A 20979-nucleotide genomic window follows, 5' to 3' on the forward strand; every position below is an offset into this window, starting at 1 on the left:
CCTGACGCCATAAATTTTATAAATATTTTGCTACACCATTTATTATCTTTGGTTATAACGTTTAAATTGTAACAATTACCTTATTTGACTATGGTTTGTTTTATAAGTTGCAATAAACCGGGGAGCGTGTTAAAGTTTTACACAAACATTTATTATCTATACCTGTTATTAGAGGAATTATATAACCCATAGTTCAATATTAAACTTACAACGTTGAACCAGAAATAGAACATTGCAGGATGGATGCCCCGAAACCATAACAAGCTATGATGTACAGTACATACAAAGCAAACCCTTCTATCATTTTCGTATTAATAATAAACACGCCCACTAGGAACAATCGTATCGAGTAAATGTTTTCTGTCTGGAAAGATTTTCCAGGACAAGAACAACAGACTTAGGGGGAGGGGGAGAATACATACTTTGAAGATTGTTGTGTTGAAATTTGGAGGAATAAATATTGCTTCAATTTGAGCCTTGTGACTAATTAATAGAAAAGGAAACTATGAACTCTGCTAGGAGCCTAGGATATATTTTGTTCCGTTTAATCCGTTACTTTCGAAAATAAAGTAATGAAGCTATCGCGATACGACCTTCAAAAAGTTTAAAAAGCACGTTATACTGCAAGCCATGCCCTGTATAATTAAACTTGGTTTTCTTATCTAGCAGAAAAACGTGATCGCAAATACCTAAAACTTTGGAAAGAAATAATTTCCATGTTATGACTGGTGCGCCAAAAAGAGGTCATAGCTCCTAATAAAGAGGGCTGAAAATCTCTCCTCGTTCTTTCTAGTAATACTAACTAGCGGAATATTAGTTTGTGTAAACGGAAAAAACGTAAAACATTCGAAATTCGTCTCTTAGAACCTGATTCCTGTGTAATAGAACTGACCGAGTCAAACATACCGAGGATTATTTTCCTTAAAAGTTCGATTCTTCTGCAATTTAATGAACAAGGCTTAAGAAAATGTATAGAACAAGGCTTAACAAAATGTATAGAACAAGGCTTAACAAAATGTATAGAACAAGGCGTAACCAAATGTATAGAACAAGGCGTAACCAAATGTATAGAACAAGGCTTAACAAAGTGTAGGGAACAAGGCTTGACAAAAGTGTATAGAACAAAGCTTAGCAAAGTGTATAGAACAAAGCTTAACAAACTGTATAGAACAAGGCTTAACAATTCTGAAAAATAAAGGTTAAGAAATTTAATAGGACTAGGCTTAACAATTCTGAAAAATAAAGGTTAAGAAATTTAATAGTATTGGTCCATTTGAGCGCCGCATAGTTCTCAAGAATCTCGCGGCGTTTTCCGCGGGAAAAATAAAATCACGTGATCGGCCGCCATTTACGGAGAGAGGGATTTTTATTCGCATAGCTAACTCGATCACGTCCGTGAGCGGGTGGGCCGTGGTTTTGGTAACTGATTATCGTCTGCTTCATAATTGAGAGAACTGCAGGGCACAATTATAAAATGGCAGCGTCCTAGCCTTATTCTTTAATTTTTTACTATATTTTGTTCCACATTTAGAAATTGAGGTTTCCAATTTAATTAAATAGTATTGAAATTAAGCCAATTAAAGTTTCCGTGAACAAAAATTAACCTTTAGGGATGTTCTGTGTCCAAATACGGAATGAATAGCAGCCGACGACAATCAGTCCAAAAAATACTAGGGAAATGTGTCTGGCAGCATTGCACCTCCGAAAATGGCGCTAGGTTTCGCCGCCGAAAATGAGCGACCGCCGTATCGGCGGCGTTACTTCAACATGGACCAGGACTATAGAACGAAGCTCAAAAAGCTCTTGTTTCAAGTCAATCCATATTCATTTGGGTTCAACCTTTTCATTTGATACATAGTTGTAACAAACTTTGTGACTAATTTTAAATGTAGTAGAACTTATTAAATTATTGTAAATTAATAAATAACTTCATGCTAATATGACTGTTTGAACTAATTTTTATAATGTAAGGGACAGTGAAGCGTACACTGGAATTTAGTGTCAGTTAGATAAAGCTCGGGAAATAAAATTGTGCCAAAGGCTATCCGCTCAGTCTCTCGTTTAGACCTTAAAAATTTTGGCAGACAATTCCCTGGGTGTTGAGGAAAAAAAATTCTCGTTACCGTACGTAGGCGGTATAATTTAAATATTTTTATATAATATTCGAAGCGTATAAGTTGAATAAACAGTAGATTTACCTGTGACATCTCTAGACTTTCTGGGGTAATAATATAGCATTTGTATTCGAATTAAATATATCACCGTCTAAATGAACTGAACTAAAATTTCAGCAATTGCCAAAAGTATTTAGATACTAAAACAAAAAGTACACTTCGTTCAAACTTGCTCGCACCGCGTAATATGAGAAGACCTCCTTTATGCCAGAATAGTGTCGACCCTCTTCTGCGTTTGACTAAATTCCCGACCGTTTCACACTCACAGGGAACAAGCCGTGAACAGGCTCATAAAGTAGAACCAAAAATTAACGTTTGGATCGCCTGCATCATGCACTACTTTCTATAAACCTATGACGTCAAAAAGGTCATCCCTGATTGTTTATTTCCTGTAGGCGGTTGAGCGGAGGGTAGTTTGCTTATCTGTTTACATGTGGTCTACAGCCACGAGCAGGGAATTGTTAATGAAGTGTACTTTTTGTTTTTATATCTATACACTTTTGCCATTTCAGAGGGTTGTATAGATCTGTTGTTTGGAAGCATCTCTAATGCCAGAAGAAAATAGGGGAAGTGGGTAGCTTGGGCAACTTCGCGAGGCGTCCCGTTTACGGATTTTTCGCGCCATTTCCCTCCCCGTGGGGGTGAAGAGAGATAGGATTTTTACGCGCATTAACACACGAGTGACGTGATTCTGTGGACAGTACGGTCCTACGCCTTCCAACTGGCTAGAGGCGTCTGCTAGAGGCAGAATGACAGAGACTGGAATCGAGTGGTAAGTACTAAATTCATAACTTATTTTAAAATATGTCTTTATTTTTAAATACAATGGTATTTCTAAGTTCCAGGAAAAAATTAACTTGTCCGAAGTTTTAAACTGTGATAGGGAAGAGTTCAAAGTAATAAAGTTGTATCCAAGTTGTTGTAGTTTGATTTTTAACATTGGGATTGGTTTGGGTAGATCTTACTTTTCCTTTCAACACAGCCTGAGTTTTCTTATCGGTAGTTTCCTTGTACGTTAAATCACACTGCGTACTCTTAACGACATTCATTTTATTAAATAACCGAATTTTCGTCCTTAATTAAACCAATATCCGCATTAACCCGTTGCCTGACGTAACCCTAACTCAAACTGAAGCACAGCAGAAATATAAGCAGACTACACAAGTTAGTTCCACAGTTCGCTATATGGTGGCGTTCGCAATGAAATCTGGTACTATTTTATGCTTCGCGCCGATTGGCCAGATTCAAATTTTAAGGGTGGTAGGGGAATCGACCATTGTAAGTGAGAATCACTGGACGACTTGTATGGCTCAAGGCTACGGCTACCCACTTCCCCTATTTTCTTCTGCTAATGCTAAATGGTTCATACTCATTACTGAGGCAAACAAAAATGAACTGCTAAAAGAATACAAACTCGGTTCGTAGATGGATTACTCCACCAATTGCTACAATATATAATACAATCTCCGTTTATGCAAGCAGGTAACTTCAGTATTTGTTTTAACTTCCACGTAATACTTTGGAATAGACATCCGGTATCACATGCCGTATGTGGATCCAAAGTCATTGGGTAGTTTCCAGTCCTTTTTTTAAAGCCATATCTGACGTCTTTGGATCCAAATAAGGGATGTTCTGCCTTACTATAACACCAGACTATTTTATCCCCCTCTTTAAAAAAACGTCTGTTTACTGATTTACAAAGTACTGAGAATCCGTGCCCAATATTTTAAAGATACATAATTCGGCCTCCCTTTAAACAATTCCCAAATATTTCCAAGAAAAATCGTAAGCGCGGACAGTTTAGCTCAAATAAATTATTTGTGACCTCTTGTAAGATGTGTGCTACTTATTTTTCGCGGCTGTATACGTGACGTCATTAACAATTGGTAAAATACCCTCACCCCACTATACTGGCACACTCATTCATTCAATGAAACTAAAAAATTAAATGAATTGAGAAAAAAGTGGAAAAAATGACAAACCAACTAACCTAATAAAATTTTAATGGGAAATATAAAAATGAAAGTAAATTCCGGTTAAACTCGTTCAAAAAAAAAATAAATATTTTTACAGATGAAACACAATAGGTGTGTAGTCTAGAAAGACACTATTAATACAGATCCGGACCACTAAATGTTAATATCATTATTCAAGTGGTAAAATTTTGTTATTCTATAGGGAGTGTACTTAAAGTGTGAGAATAGCTATTGAACCGTGAACTCCGCTGCTTGTGTGAGAGGCCCAGATCTCAACGAGGAAAGTATAATCATAAACTAGTTTAAACGTTGTGATTTGTTGTAATGAAATTTTGCAATAATTGCAAAGAACAGCCCTTTAAAACATATAAATATAACTTACAAAATCAAAGAGTTTGAAGTTTCGACAATACGGTGACGATGTATGGGAGAAACTGTTATAGGGAGGGTATAAAACCTGCGATCACGGCACTACAGGTCTTATGTAGGTTCTTGTCAAAGCTAATATAACGTAACCATATAGTGCATAAGTATGGGTCTGCCGTAGAGGCTTATAGTATCGACCTTGTCAACGCGGGTTTAAAGAGACTACTGACAACATGAGAGGCGCCCCTTCACTCTCTACAAAAAATGCGTGCTCGTAGTCCTTTCGACCCGTACTTACGGAGAGTGTGATAGTCCTATGCTATTAAATCTCTATCTATTAATTTAAGTCTAAAGTCCTGACTGACTGATTGATTAACCATTTACCTACTGAAAATTTGCAGAGACGTTATTAAGTACTAGGCACTCACGAAGAACGATTTTTTCTAATTGGTCGCCATCTTGAATAATTTCGGCCTGAAATGTAACAATCCTTCTTAAAGGAATAACGTCCGCGTGTTTTGTCTGACATCATTAATATTTAGTACATTGGTTTTCATAATATCTAATATACAAGCTTTATGGCATTTGAGGTTTGATTTCCTACCATCTTGTAAAATGGCGGCCAGAAATTTAAAAGCGGTCTTTACAAAATAACGGCCGCCCGTTTCATCCAGTTTCATTAATATTTAGTACACTGGTTTCCTATAGATGATAATTATGGATTTTGCAGTTCGTTTTGCCGCCATCTTTTGAAATGGCGGCCTGAAAAAGTAAAAATATCCCGCCGGGTACTTTTGCTGCTAGTATAGCATAACTACATCACGAACCTGTATTTGGTCTAAATTTGAAACTCAATATCTTTAGTCACACACGTAAAATATCGCTTGACTAATACATCAAAGGTTATGCCCTACCTTTCAAGTACATAGTACTCATTTTCTCTCTTAGTGGCTATAGCTAACTTATCATTTAGCTTAGCGGGGAAATCGCTCCATAAAACGATTAAATGCAAAGGGAAATATTTTGTGGCGAATATTTTATCGATCCTTGTTCAATTCAACGTACCTAATATGGTAAACAACAGCGCGTAGTCTCTTTCCAAAAATTGATCCGTAACCTCTCAAGCCTGTCTTTATTTCCTTAACCCGATTTATAGGCTAGAAGAATTGCCGAGCCCAGTACCTCCCATTCCTTATACCGGTGGCTTACAAATTGAAATTTATCACGAAATATTGGCATTTTACTAAGAAAGGGATTTCTTAAGAGTTGGAATGTTTTGAGAGCGACTTCTTTTCAGAATAATTACATCTATATGGCCTGATTTTACCTTATTTTAACGAATTAGCTACTATATCTGTAAATAATGTAACAGTACTTTTTACAATGTATTCCAAAATGGGTAGTTGGACTGAAATACAGTGCGTTCTATTGGCGAGTTTGAGTAGAAAATGTTCTATGATATTTTGGCCCAAGGACCACAGTTTACAAGTTACAATTACAGTGTTTTAGGGATGGCCCCTTGAATTTAAGTAAGAAACGGGCCGCTCTAGAAATAGCAACTGCGGTTCCAAAAAATAGTGCCATAGATCAAAACTGCTGTTTTGGGAATTAGCAGGGTTTAACTAGAGTTTTGAAAAAATTCTAAGGATTCAAATAACCAAACCAAACCGAAACTAATACTATCGGGACTCAAATATCCTAACCAAACCTAACCTTATTTGACCTAATACTATTGAGATACAAATAATCAAACCAAACCTAGTACTATTGGGATTAAACCTACACTATGTCGTTTTTCACATCCTGGTTGTAATACTGGTAAGAAACTGCTGTAACGATACACCACTTTTATGAGAACCACTGCAGAGGGAACTGCCAACGGCTAAACAGGGCTTCCCGTATAATTGTAAAAAGTTTTATATCTTTACAAAATTAACCTTATTTATAAGTTCTAACGCAAACACGTCGAAAAACCTTCCAAGGCTCTGACCCAGCGAATTCATACATGGTGCCGATGTAAGTTCTTTCGCTACCTTTTTATTTGCTTGCCTTTTCATCGGTTTAAGATTTGGATCTTTCCACCTTGTCAAAAAAGACTTAGACAGGTTTATTTTTCCCCTTTATCGTTGATTTAGCCAAGGAAGATTGAACGCTACCACATTTTTGAAAGTTTCGACGAGTAAAGTTTTTAAAGTCTTGGCTTGAACTTCCCAAGTTTAAACCGTAAAGATTTCTCAATCCTTTCTTAGACAACTAATGACATGAAACGCGGCGAACTCCTTCAGATAGAAACTTTTTTAAATTCATTAGTTAATGATTAATCTAAATTAATCATTAACTACTACCGAAGATAATTTTTAGGATCACTGTATTTTTTTAAAAAAATTTGACTTTGGTCCTCTTCAACTGTTTTATTTTTACATATAACTTCCAGAGAAAATTCCTTTTCTAAAGTCGATGTACAGCTCTGTACTTAATATAAAAGCTTCAACAAAAAATATGAAATTGAACGACTATGTCAGTATAGCTTTCGGTTTCGTAAAAATATTTAAATATTAATTGTAACGATCTCAGTCTCATGGTGTTATATTACATTTCAGCTCACTGCGAACGAAAAAGCTTAATGGTCCTGGAAAGTAAATTATTGGAAATCGATGCGGCTGGTCTCTGAAACGTACACTTAAAAGATTGTACAAGTATTAGTGAGAACCAAGGACATTATATAAGTCTTAATGATACAGTTTTGAAATTACAGTGATATGAGAGACAATATAGCAAGAAAGTTAGCCTTACTTCGACAAGGCATTATAAAATGATTGTTCTGAGTTTTAGAAAACTACATCTTTAGTTTTATGTGTAATTCCTAGCTCTTACTGGTTTGAATGTTATTTCTCCATAAGCATATTGTCACGCTTTAGTGTTACCAAAATTAGTTTGTGTTAGAGAAATCAGGAACTAAACAAGATAATATTTAACAAAATCTTGTTTGGAAAAGACCCTGTGCCCAGATCTAAAACTATTGGGCCCTAGTAACTAAACTATTTTGTTGTTTAACAGTTATTTCACTACGAAGCGTAGGCAATACGGCTATTTAAATTCTGTAAATCTTAGAACGAGAATGGTTATCTTCAGGTCCAGTTCGTTGTGCTAAATTGCTGAACATCAAGTTGCATTTAGGCTATTTATCAATTATGGTATAGCTAAATTAAATTCAATTCAATTTTAAAAATAAGGAATAAAGAAATGTTTTAATTGAAGAAACATTGTAATAAAACCAAGTTCCATTAGTACAAAATTACTGGAGGCCTTAAACCGCCGAAATATATTGTCCACATTTCCGTTTAATTAGAGGAAAAAATAATAAAAAGTTTTGTATAATGCCTTTAAAATATTACTCTTACACTAATGTTGCATGAATCTATGAATATTCCGTGCTATAGACGATTAGTTTTGCCATTGGCTAGTTTTTCCCTTGTTATAGAACAACCTTATATGACACAATATATTATCATAAGTTTATAAGTATGACACTTCCTATACTTCGTAATGCTAGAGACATACTGAGAACATCTACTAATCCCGCTCGATCCTAGGCTTGGTGTGAATATTAATCATTAGCCCAAAACTGAAAGTACCCGGCTCCTACTATGTCCTTCAAATCGATTTGTCCTTGAATGAGTTCTAAAGTAGAAAAACCTAAGTATTAATACAGTATAATTAAGTCTTTTTGATTTATATATACGAGCACACATGGTTGAATTTTGGAAACTTTCGATTCATGTGAACCAAGGTTATTTAATTTAAAAATCGGTAAATTTCGAGAGTGAAAGGAGGTATTTTAAGTTTAAAGAAATAGTACATAAAATATCTTGAAGGCTAAATTATAATCATAAATAAGTTGTAAAAAGATTCCTGCCACATATAGTTAGACCGACGCAGCTAGAAGAATTACTTTCTTTTTAAAAGTAGTTAAAAACAAATTCATAACTGCACATGATTTACATTACAAGAATAGCTTTTTGTTGAGAAAGTAGTCGTAAAGATAGGCTAAGTAAGGAAAAAATAAAACATATATTGTAATTTTTTTCTTTTGCGGTTTGCCTCAAATTCAATCATATTATTAACGCATCTTTCAGGTTCACTAGGTCGAAACGCCCGTGCTGTATAGACGGAGTCTACTCATATGACGATATCTTTGGTAGGACTAGAAACTGTACTACAATACGCTTTATATTCCGCAACTATCCAGATCTGGCTAGAGGCTTATTGATTTTGGGGGCAATTTTCTCTTGGGTACTCAAGCACGTTTTGCTTTAAAAACGTTTCTCTGAACCATTCCCAAGCCAAGTAAAAAAATCCATAACTGGAAGGGAGTATTACTATCCTAGCTTTATTTTTGCTAATCCATATAAATTCCATTCCAGATTTTCCGCACGACATTTCAGTGAATGTCTTAGCGGGTTGTCATTTTGTACGCGGTCCCGAGGCCAAATTTAAAATAATATAATCGGCATACATAATGACGATAATCGCGCTGAAAATGGTGGCGGGAAAATTACTGGTGGGTCTCCTAAAACAAGTATCTAGAAGTCTCTCGCTTCGGGGCGTATTCGAGGTTCTTGACTAGAAAAGTTTGGGTTTCCGGGTCAGTACGCCGAAAAAGACTTCGTCATTACTAGTCAAACTCCTAAGGACTTTTGAAGACTTTTTACTTCCGACTTTCGCGCTTTGGGTCACGTGGCGTCGGGGAAAATAAGAGGAAAATAATTTTATCACCATGTTCTTTAGCTAGCTAAAAATCTTCATTCCTAGAGGGTCTGAGATAACTAAATTGTTTCTCATTTTGGGGAAAGATCTTAATAACTAATTTTACAGCATTTCTGCCCCACTTATATTTCTTAACGCTTCGTTTGCTTTTTAAGTAGCATTTAATTAAGTATTTTAAGTTAATATTCTATTGATAACGTAAAGAGTTCTATTGTTATAGCGGTTGCGAAACCATCAGTGTGAAAAAAAAAATAGAGGTATACACATTTTAAGCCTGTTCGGGAAATTTCTTCTAAGTTTAAAATAGGTCAATAATACCTTGAGTTCTACATAACTTTGTGTTCATGCCATTTTTATCATAGGTCAAACCGAAAAAAAAAATTTATTTTCGACTATTTTGGTTTCCACCCAAGGTATGTCAAGTTTTATTTACTAAGGTATGTATTTGGTCTATCGTAGGGTAGTAGTTCGAGAAATATGGTATTTTGAGACAGTTTGAATTTGATGTTATAATTGTTAATATAGTTTTCGTTATGAAGGCATCACGAATACAATGAACCATGAGTAGTTTCAATTAGGGTCTTCTTCTCAAACTTAGTCTGGGATTGCTAGTGTGTCATTTATGAACTGAAAACCGCGCGCAATCTTCTAAAATCTATACTGATCTCTAATTAGTCTTTATGCTATGCAATGATTCACTTCTAATATTTCACCCCAGTTTTGTGTGAGCTTTCTATTTTTTTGTGTAAGGTTAGTATTTTAGGTAAGGTCCTAATGTTTCTTTAGTCCTATTTTAATGTTCGGTAGCCTCCTGCAGGTTTTCTAAATGGTGTTAGCACTTTTTTTACTTTTTAAGATTGAAAACTTCAATTTTCTTAGCTGAGAGATGAACCAGATCATAGTCTAATTAGAAAGAAGATCTAAGGGGTTGTTAAAGACCGTATTTAAATAAATTCGAAGTAGGTTAATTTGCCACATATACTGTATATTAATGTCATACAGCCGAACAAGAAAAATTATTTAATAGACTAATTAGGGTAAAATTAAATAATCTCATAATTTCTTCGAGGTTAGTTATTTCGAGGTTAAAGGGTTTCACAAAACACCGCTGGGGGCAATTTAAGTTTTAGCCTTCGTTTTAATTCAGCGGAAGGGTTAGACAGTTTTGTCCCCGGTTAGTGGAACCCTTTGAATTAACAAATTCAATCTCCAAAGACGTCAAATAAAAATAGCATAATAAACATATAGTTATTTGAATTTAAATCTATATAATTAAACATTGAGAAATACAACATATCGTTTAAATCAGATGCTTCATAAGATACACGAGCTACAGTTCAGTGATAAAATTATATAAATAAATTCAATAAATGCTATCGATTTAGCCCAGTGAAATCAAAGCTAAGTAATTGTGAAAACTCTAAGATAAAGCTGTATAAATGATTAGTGAAGCGTATTTTTGTTCAAAACGTCAAACCTAAAGCAATTTCGAACGCTCGATATACAAATGAATCGCGAAGAAACAAGTCTAAATTTAGACTTGAAGGAAAACTAAACACTTCTATCGTTTTCTAGGTACCAACTAAACTAAAGCTACTTAAAATACACCAGGTGGTTAAAAACAAGTTCTTCCTTATATAAAATAAAATATTTCTAGTTCTGGCAAAAAGGCCTATGATTCAAGTGAGAATTTAGATTTTTCTTTGCACTTGGTCCTTCGGTATCGTTGTCGTTTCGGGCTGATTGTTTTACAGCTTAGTGACGTCTAAAACGAATGCAAGTAGTTTCTTGTGTTTCGGGAGACTTGGAGATCGACACGGTAGGTATAAAGGGCTTCTAGCCATGCAGTAAAAAAAGACACGTACTCTTATTTTATCGACCACTAACCGACCGTTAGTAGTGTTAGTGAAATCGTGCCGTTAATACTTTATTTTAACCCAAAAGCCGTATAGGCTTTCGTACAGAAGCAAAAACAAATCATATTTAGTTGAATTCCTTAAACCTTTATAAGCAAGTTATAAAACTTAAGATTTTCCACCATATTTTAAGTTTGATATTCTGTAATGTGATAATGAAGCGGAAAACCGTTATTTTAAAAGTTATTTTCCTCTTAACACCCTATGCAAAAATGTTTTATATAATGAGCTTTAAGAGTTGGCGAATAATTACTTTATTTAATATTGACTTTAATTGCAATGTTCATTCGGTCTGTTATGTTTATAGACGTTGTCAAAACTAATAACTAGCTACATTAATGCAGGTCCCCTATAGGAATCATTTTTGAAGTTAATTTTCAGATGATTTACCGTGCTGGTCAGAAATGATGTATGAAAGTATACGAGAGGTTAAATATTACACGTGCAATTTTCGAAGAGAATAGGTTAGATTCTCTACTGGATGACTTATTTGTTCGCATTTCGTGGTATGATTTGGCTTTATTAAGTTTATTTCTAATCTTAATCTCAGCTTTAAACTATCTCGCGTATGTAGTCACGCGCTTATATGTAATTTTACTCTAGTGAAATAAAAAATGAACTTTAAAACTAAGTTATCCACTAATAAATTCTATATTTGCATATAATTGAAATTAACCTTGAGCCTAATTCGAACCAATTCTAGAGAATACTATAGTAGCACCAATTCCCTATAACCATGCCTCAATTTAATAAGCATTTTAGACTTCGACATAGTTAACCCTATTCAAATCTCAAAACTTCAAAACAAGCTTACGACGTCTTGCAGAGAATTATAAAATTAGTGTTTCTGGGTACCTGTTTTTTATTCATTTCGGAACATTTATTGGATCAAGTTCTCTTTTAAAGGAAAAGGTATTCAGTACATGTTCGTGATTTCGACTGTTTTCTCAATATGAGATTTTTGCCTTTGCCACCTCCCTAGCTATGAGACAAAAGATGAACAAAAAACTTCCCACGAGATTTTAATCTTCAATTAGATCTTACTCTACCAGATTTAAGTGACTGATCATATAAGAATCAGTTTTTTTTATCGAATTTTACCGAACCCAATTTAACCCTATATAACTTACCCAACATAAGAAACGGAGCAGCCATATTAATCCCGATGAATGGTAATCCGATATACATGGTTAGTCCAAAAGAAGCAGCGACGGCGAAACAAGAAGAAAGACACCCCAGTACTCCCAACCAGGGCCGACTTCTGACCCAATCAGTCATCATACACGTTACCACGGAGAATATCAGCATGATCAAGATGGTGATACTAAAGAAGGGCATGACACTTTGGTTGTTGCGTTCCAACTCGGTTTGCAGGGTGCTCGAAACGAATTGCGAAATTTCAATGTGGTCGAGCTCCAAGTTGAGCGTCACGTCCAAGAACTTGTTCTCCCAAAGGACAGCTTTTTCTACGTCATCGTCTTCGGTCGTATCCAAGTAGTACATCATGTTGATGGCCGCCGCGGATTCCAAATAGCCTAATTCGTTCACTTCGGCACCTCCTAAGTACGCTGCGAAGAAAATGGGGCGCAGGGTCACTTTATCCGTCATCAAAGGGTATTCCAACATGAAGGTTTTGTTTTCAATGTCACCCATCCGGTCCGCGAAATCCAAAATAGTATTTTCAAAGCACAGTCCGTTCGCTTTGGCGCACAAGTTCTGAAATTGGAAAGATAAAATATACTGGTTATAGATAATTCTCACATTAGAGAGTATGTAAAGTTTCACATAAGAGAGTATGTAAAGTGTCACAATAGAGATTATGTAAAGTTTCACAAAAAAGAATATGTAAAGTTTCACAAAAGAGAGTATGTAAAGTTTCACATAAGAGAGTATGTAAAGTTTCACATAAGAGAGTATGTAAAGTTTCACAATAGAGATTATGTAAAGTTTCACAAAAAAGAATATGTAAAGTTTCACAAAAGAGAGTATGTAAAGTTTCACAAAAGAGAGTATGTAAAGTTTCACATAAGAGAGTATGTAAAGTTTCACATAAGAGAGTATGTAAAGTTTCACAATAGAGATTATGTAAAGTTTCACAAAAAATAATATGTAAAGTTTCACAAAAGAGAGTATGTAAAGTTTCACAAAAAATAATATGTAAAGTTTCACAAAAGAGAGTATGTAAAGTTTCACATAAGAGAGTATTTAAAGCTTCACACAAGAGAGTATGTGAAGTTTTTGTAAAGTTTCGCATAAGAGATTATGTAAAGTTTTTGTAAAGTTTCGCATAAGAGAGTATATGTAAAGTTTCACGTAAGAGAGTATGTAAAGTTTCACATAGGAGAGTATGTAAAGTTTCACATAGGAGAGTATGTAAAGTTTCACATAGGAGAGTATGTAAAGTTTCACATTAGAGAGTATTTAAAGCTTCACACAAGAGAGTATGTGAAGTTTTTGTAAAGTTTCACGTAAGAGAGTATGTAATGTTTCACATAGGAGAGTATGTAAAGATTCACATAGGAGAGTATGTAAAGTTTCACATAGGAGAGTATGTAAAGTTTCACATAGGAGAGTATGTAAAGTTTCACATAGGAGAGTATGTAAAGTTTCACATAGGAGAGTATGTAAAGTTTCACATAGGAGAGTATGTAAACTTTCACATAAGAGAGGATGTAAACTTTCGGATAAGAGAGGATGTAAAGTTTCACATAAGAGAGTATGTAAAGTTTCACATAAGAGAGCATGTGAAGTTTTACATTAGAGAGTGGGTAAAGTTGCTCAAGTATAGTGAACAATTAATTTTATCATTTCCAAAATTGAAGAAGCTCATTCGTATTTTTTAAAAAATTACAATATGACGTGTCAAAAGAAAAAACAAAATGTAGTTTCCCCGAGTGCCCTACATCGCCCATAATCTATGAAAAGCTTGAAACCAGTTTGTGAGGTAAATGAAAAAAATGGAAATAAAAAAGCATTTGTAACACATTCAGAACTTGAAAATATTCTAAAAACACATTTCGTACTGAAGTTAATGGTTCAAATCGACCTTATTTACCTTTAACACAACTTTAAAACTGAAAAATGCAATCGGGAAAATCACTAACATCTAACTTAAAGGGCCATGATGCTCGAGAAATAAGTACTTCAAAATTTCTTTCGCTTCTAGAATTGTAGGTTAGTTTGCTAATTTCATTTAGCTTCAAGACAACTAACTGAACCTTAATAACCCCATGCATATCTTTCGCTAGTGTCGAAAACATTTATAAAGACAACAGTATAATATTTTGAAAATAAATCTTAAAAGTACAGGAAACGTAAACCTTTGGAACGTGCTCTACTATATGTTGATACTTGAATCATGACTAAGTTTTGATTTTTCTGTTGATGCTATGCAAAATGATAAATTAAAAAGTTTATGAAATTATCCATTTAGTTTAAGAGGTAATTTCATTAAATACGACTCGAAAATAAATAAACGGCTCCCAATTTCAAATTCAACAAAATTAATCTAAGCGTGCTAATGCGGAAGGAAGCACGTGTTTCCGGTCAGTTTTAGCTTCTATTAAATGAAAATGAAATACTTTCTCACCGTATATTGATAATACTTCCGTTCCCATTTGACGGTGATGTTATGAATAATTTCGTCCAGTTTGACCACATCGTCAAAAATAATTTTCCGAAGCACCGAACCCCTGTCCTTGGCTTGAATTATAACGCGTCCGAAACGACCCGGTTTGGTCATTCGACCGATATCGAAATCGGAATTGTTGAAAGGGAAGAGCTCTTCGATGATATTCCGATCCGTTTTAGACCGACCATTCTCCGGACTGAACAAGTATTCGGGGTCATCTTCGTAAATGATCCTTTGAACACCCGTAACCAGGAGACCGGCTAATAAAAGGGGCACTATTACGAAATAACCCGGATGCTTCCCGATAAATCTTCCGATAGCCCGGAAGAGAGATGATACAGCCCTGTCCACGCAATCCCAACGAACGTTTGTCATTTTTCAATGAATATTTACTTTCGTTTCCGGTTCCGGAAGAAACCGAAACTATGTCGGTAACTTTTCAAGATAAAAAAATATGTATAATGAACTTTTATAATAGAAGCTGAACACCTTTTCAAGTCACTGATTGCATGTTTCTCGTGTATTAAACGCGAAAAAAATTTTCAACGATGTGATTTAATAAAATTAAATTTCCTGCCCGATTTGCAAGAGGTTAACAACACAAAATCTGCACGAAAAAGGGTAGAATCCTTATGGCAAACTATATAACGCAGACGCTCTTTATTCCGAGTTAACTTTCCGTCTAGCGTAAACCGACTACTGGCCGCTTCTTCGCGTTGGCACATTGACTTCCACAAACCGAGTTTTCAGTTAGAGGATTCGAGAGCACGAGGAACCGAAACGCCACCTATATAATTTATTCTTCTCGATAATTTCTAACAGGCGGACCGGTTTTATTCGGCCGAATGACTTCTTTCTTCTTTACGTAACTTATATACATAAAACGGAAACCTACCTGAGCGTGTGTTCAGCGTGAGGGATCGTAACGAGCGGTTTGTAGGATTTATTCTTTGTACTGACCACAATGAAGAATTTGTTTAAACTTCGGACTAAAACAGTTCTGTTATATATACATATCGTTCTGCTGAGTAAAGATACAAAACGTTTTTGATTGAAGGCTAATTGAATTGTCTATAAGTTCTAAACAAGCTGGTTACTCTACATTGTTGGATATTTCTTTGCTTTAGGGGCCCTATCTTCGTAACACCCCATGTTCTTTCATACTTTTCACTCAGTTGGGCCTAATAAACACTCTCCTTCATTATTGATGGACTTTTCAAAAACACCCTGTATAATTGAGAGACATCTGACGATACTAAATACACCTAAAATTAAATTCATTCAAAATTTACAACGGCACTGCAAGTTTCAAAACAGGGCTCTCACGAATGAGGGGTGATCTTATTGGTTCGCTTAGAAATACGCAGAGGCAGAATTTTGGTGTCATATTTCCTCAGATATCATGGCGGAGAAACTGCCGTTACTGGTTGTCTAGGTTCTATATGACAATCTAAAAGATAAATTAAAAGAAACAGGCTCAAATTTTTAAAAGAAGCGTTTTAGAAGAGGAAAGGAACTTAAAATGGACAATACAACACTCATGTAGCAAACAGTTACCCTAGTCCCTCCTCCCGTAAAAACCCGTTACTGTAAACTAAACTTAGGCTTAAGACTAGAGTAAAAAAGCAGACGAATGTTTTCGGCCAATGGAAAAATGTCACCTTTGAGTTTGTATTTCTGTTCACTAGATGGCGCTCGCTTAATATTCAATCTGCCCCTTAACGGACGTATATATATGGCCAGCTTGTTTATTTTATTTTTAGGTCTTTTAAGTTCGAACAAAATAAAAATAGCTTCAATATTTAAAATGTAACATTTCATGAAAAATCTAGATTTCTTCAGAAAGGTGATCGATATAGAAGCTTACAATGGTCCAATCATGAACATTAGTTAAATTATATCTGCAATTAGGTACAGTTGAAACTTTTGTCTTAATAAGATTTTTATATCTGAAAATATCACGATTCTAAAAAAAATTATATTTGAAAACTAGTATTGGTAATTTTTTTCAGATATACTTAAATTGTTTCCTCAAAAAGGATTGGGATGAAAATTGTGTCCCACCCTGAGTATACAAAACGGATATAGTATGCCCCTCTTTAAAATAACAATACAACACAGCCTTGGTTAGGTCAAAATTTGTAATGGAGAACCAGTTTTTGCTGGTTAAACTTTCCTCAAACTAAGGTTGACTGGTATTTATAACACTTTCTTTTACCCATAGCAAATATTTCAATGCAGCACTCCCAAATTGAAAATTTCACTTCCAGGATAAATTTCTTTTTATATTTAAAACATTCCAATTTTATAAATAGCCATTCTTTTTTAAAAAAAATCCCCGACCCTTTTGGCAACTAAAATGATAATTTTTAGCCTTATAATTATCCCAGATAAACCGGGTTCACAATTACGGTTACTTAATATTATTTGGAACACGAAGGAAAAACTGTCGTTAATATTTAGAAAGTTTAATTTCCCTTATATATGTTTGTAGTGCAAATACTTGTAACTTTAAACACTCTGGAAGTGTTAATAAATGTAAAATATTGTTCTCAAAATGTTTTAAACGTTTTGCTAGCATCGTAATTTTTTTAAATTCATATTCAATTTTTCAAATTTCGAAAATTAAAATACCAAATTTTGTATTATAAGAAAAACCTAACAAGTCACGAAAATTACTTCGAATTAGCTATGTGTGTTTGGGGTAAAGACTTTGTCAAAAGAATTACAAAGGCTGCGTTCAGGAAGTTGACCGGGTTTCACGGCGCCTGACCTTCTGTCCTGGTCATGCTATGGTGGCGGACCACTCGTCAAATTGCCGCTAATCTTGCTATACCTTTTGACATCTCAATTGCCACATACGTTATTCACTTGTATATATATATATATATTTTAAACCCTTTCAAAAACAACCCTTTTGATTATAGTTCAGGGCAACGCTAATTCTTGTGAATATAATAAAGATAAAATAATTTAAACCTCGAGAGCTTAGACAAATATTTAGGGAGAGTAAAAAAATAAAATAGATTTTCCTTTAGGACCAATGGCAAGGGATAGTTCACCTGTTCTTCCCAAGTACAAATGCGGGACTAATTGTTATGCTCAAAGGCTTAACCATCTTTGTTTTAAAATAATAAAACTAATCTTTCGCGAGATAAGCGTTACAATTTTCGACTTTCCAGGACTGCACTTAGTCAACCGATTTTAGAGTTAAAATTATAATTTTCGATTTAAAGGGTTGAATTTCAGAGTACTGAATTTTAGCCAATCAAATATAGAGTTGATTTTATAATTTTCGAGGACTGCATTTTAGCAGAAGAAAATAGGGGAAGTACGTATTCGTACCTTTAGCTAGTGTAAGTCGTCCTTCTCTCCCAGAAACAAGCTATCGCTTTAAATTGGCCAATCAGAGATAGGCAGAGAACCGATAGAAATTTTTGAAGGTGCGCCACCATACCGTGAGAAACCGAACTACAGAGTATAGACGACGATTTCCGTCCTTCTTTCGCCCGGGTAGATTGACATTGAAAGTTATCGTTCAATTAAGAGTTAAAAATGGATAGTTCTGTCCAGTGTAATTTAGTATATCGTGAAACTAGTGACAAGAAAAGCCAGACAAGTTTTAAAGGCAAAACTAAAGGTATTCAAGTAGAATTTTCGCCAAATTCGAGTGACTCGTTAAGCCTCGGCCATAGTAAACTCAAGAAGTCAGGTACCATAACAAAATCAGCATTCAGCTGGATAGCAGACGAACCTTCGAAGAAAATAGTTTCTTGTATTCATCCGCGGTTTCCCGCCAAAAAAAGCGGATATTCAGTGGCGCGAAAAAACCGATAAAGTGACGTCTCGCGAAATAGCTAAGAATACGTACTTCCCCTATTTTCTTCTGGTTGAGTGTGGCGATATTAACTTTCTATTCTTTCGGCCGAGTTCAACGTTAACGCTCTGCGCGAGCCAATCAGCAAGAAGCTTGAGTCGTGACGTCTTTTTCGACCACGCGTGGTTTGGAAGAGGACGTCCTCGGTCCGCCATGCTTTATTTTTTTAGTTCCTAATCGAGCCAGTTACTTGTACAAATCCCTGAGAATGCTGAAAGTTAATTGCTGAAAGTTTTATTGAAGAGGTTAGGAACCATCCAAATCTTTATGATATGGTGCACAAAGATTACAAAGTCCAAAAAAGAAAGACTATAGATGGGCCGTAATTGGTGCAATGTTCAGTTTATCTGGTAAGCCTTGGTTCCATTATTTGCGGGAACTACGCTAATTGAAAACACTATAACGCTGGAAGACAACGTAAAAAACGAATGACGTTTGACGTCCACCTGCAAAGTGAAAACCATGCTTAAGTGAGGATGAATCTGATCCCCCTTTAAAATGGTTTCCTATCTTTCGCACATTTTTAAAATCTGAAGGTTTTCGTGTAACAATGTCGAAACCTTCAAAAGTGTGCCTCTCTAACTAAGCTTTATGGAAAATGTTTTGAAGCTTATTGAAGAGCACATACCAACATTAAAGTTCTGAAGCTCAATCAGAGGCTAAACCATGAATCTATATAAATTCGTCAAAGAACTCGCCAACTTAAGCCACAAAGTCATATAGCCAACGTTTCCCATCCCCTAACATTATGTTTTCTATTTTCGGCACGTGACTGATGTCTCCTTTCGCTAAGCCCCGCCCAAACCTTATCGAGAGGTTAGACAGCGTAACGCAGCTGTATATTCATAGTTATATAGATTCATGGCTAAACGGAAGACAACTTTTCAATTTCAAGCTGCGAAAATATTTGAGTGGAACGCCATATCACTCAAGAAAAAAATGTTCTCTTTTCAAATTAATCTAATTGGATTTGTAAATGAAGACAAGTCATAGTGCGTTAGAGGCTGGGTTAAAAATGTGACGTTGTTTTTAGGGGAGGGGTCTGAGAAAACGTGACCAAGCGTGATCTGGGGGGAAGGGGGGCCAGAAAATGCTTTTTTTTGCGTGACGTAGTTCATGCACGGTTTCAAAAATTGTGGCTATAAAAATTTCTTCGTCATCGTAGGTGCCGGCTTTGAGTTAAGATAATAAATACACACAAACAATTCAAACATTGAGTTCTTTATAACAATTAAGGTTGCCCAAAATTTGAAAAATATTTAGCCTACAACGAAGAATATCCTGGCGCCGCCACTGATTGCACTGAACAAAGCTATCCATCTTAAAATTTAAATAAATCTAGAATAATATCTACACGAAGTTCACGAACATGAAAAAACAACCTAATCGCGGGCGGCGGTCAGGAGGATTTTTTGTTTGTTTACGTTCGTAGTTCGGTATATCACGGTATGGTGGCGCACAGTCAAATATTTCTCTAGGTTCTCTGTCTCTCGCTTATTAGCTCATTTGAATATGTTGTGGCGCGAAGTGGTTTTTTGGGAGAGAGGGACGACTTGCACTAGCTAAAGGTACGCATACCTGCTTCCCCCTATTTACTTCTGGTTATAGTTATTATAATAATAACTTCTAGACTTTAACTATTTAATTACAATATAAAATTTGACGCCAAAAACTCTTAATAGGTGGCATTGGTAATTTTTTACAAAATTTCAGTTGAAGAAAATGCTGTTTAAATGGAGAGTTTCATACTTAGAGGGAGCTATATATTATTTTCTTATGGAGAGACTAATGTAAATTCTATCGGTGCGGACCGTCTCTAGCGTTAGTTGGTTCCATGGTCCAGGACTTTGACTTGCGCCCGCCGCCCAGATTACTCTGTTGTCCATTCCTAGTTTTAAAATTAAATCTAGGGTTGTGCGAATACTCGGATTTTCGAATAGTATTCGTTTAATTCGAAACCGAGTAATCGTTTTCAATGGGATAAATTCGAATAGAAAACGAGTACTCGATTGTAATGGGAGGGACTATGGTCACATGCCAAATATGAAAGGTTTTTTTTTGTAATTTCAACGCCAATGCGCAGTTGCCAGTTCGCGGTGTTTTATTTTTCTCTCTCGAAATACTCAGTTTTAACGTGGGAACCAGAGAGAAAGGAAACATTACAATATTTTTCGACTGCAACTTGAATTAAGAGAACGATAAATCGTTTTGAAAAGAATATTCGTCTATTAAAACCGAGTAATCAAATTTTCCAGTACTCGTTTCGAAAAAA

General features: G+C 35.2%; 1 protein-coding gene across 1 annotated transcript in view; it reads right to left on the bottom strand.

Moving 5' to 3' along the window:
• Positions 1-15845, bottom strand: part of Ptr (patched domain-containing protein) — a 76358-nt gene extending 60513 nt beyond the window's left edge. Inside the window, exons 1-3 of the mRNA XM_089866987.1 lie at positions 15726-15845; positions 14789-15617; positions 12330-12915 (exon numbers count right to left, since the gene is read on the bottom strand). Coding sequence (XP_089723113.1) covers positions 12330-12915; positions 14789-15205 — 1003 coding nt within the window. The 5' untranslated portion in view covers positions 15206-15617; positions 15726-15845. The remainder of the gene's footprint in view (positions 1-12329; positions 12916-14788; positions 15618-15725) is intronic.
• Between the last annotated feature and the right edge of the window lie 5134 nt (positions 15846-20979).

The sequence above is a fragment of the Phalangium opilio genome, unplaced genomic scaffold (genome assembly GCF_054372755.1).
Source record: "Phalangium opilio isolate 3A_F unplaced genomic scaffold, DU_Popi_V2 ptg000017l_1, whole genome shotgun sequence".
Classification (NCBI taxonomy): Eukaryota; Metazoa; Arthropoda; class Arachnida; order Opiliones; family Phalangiidae; genus Phalangium; species Phalangium opilio.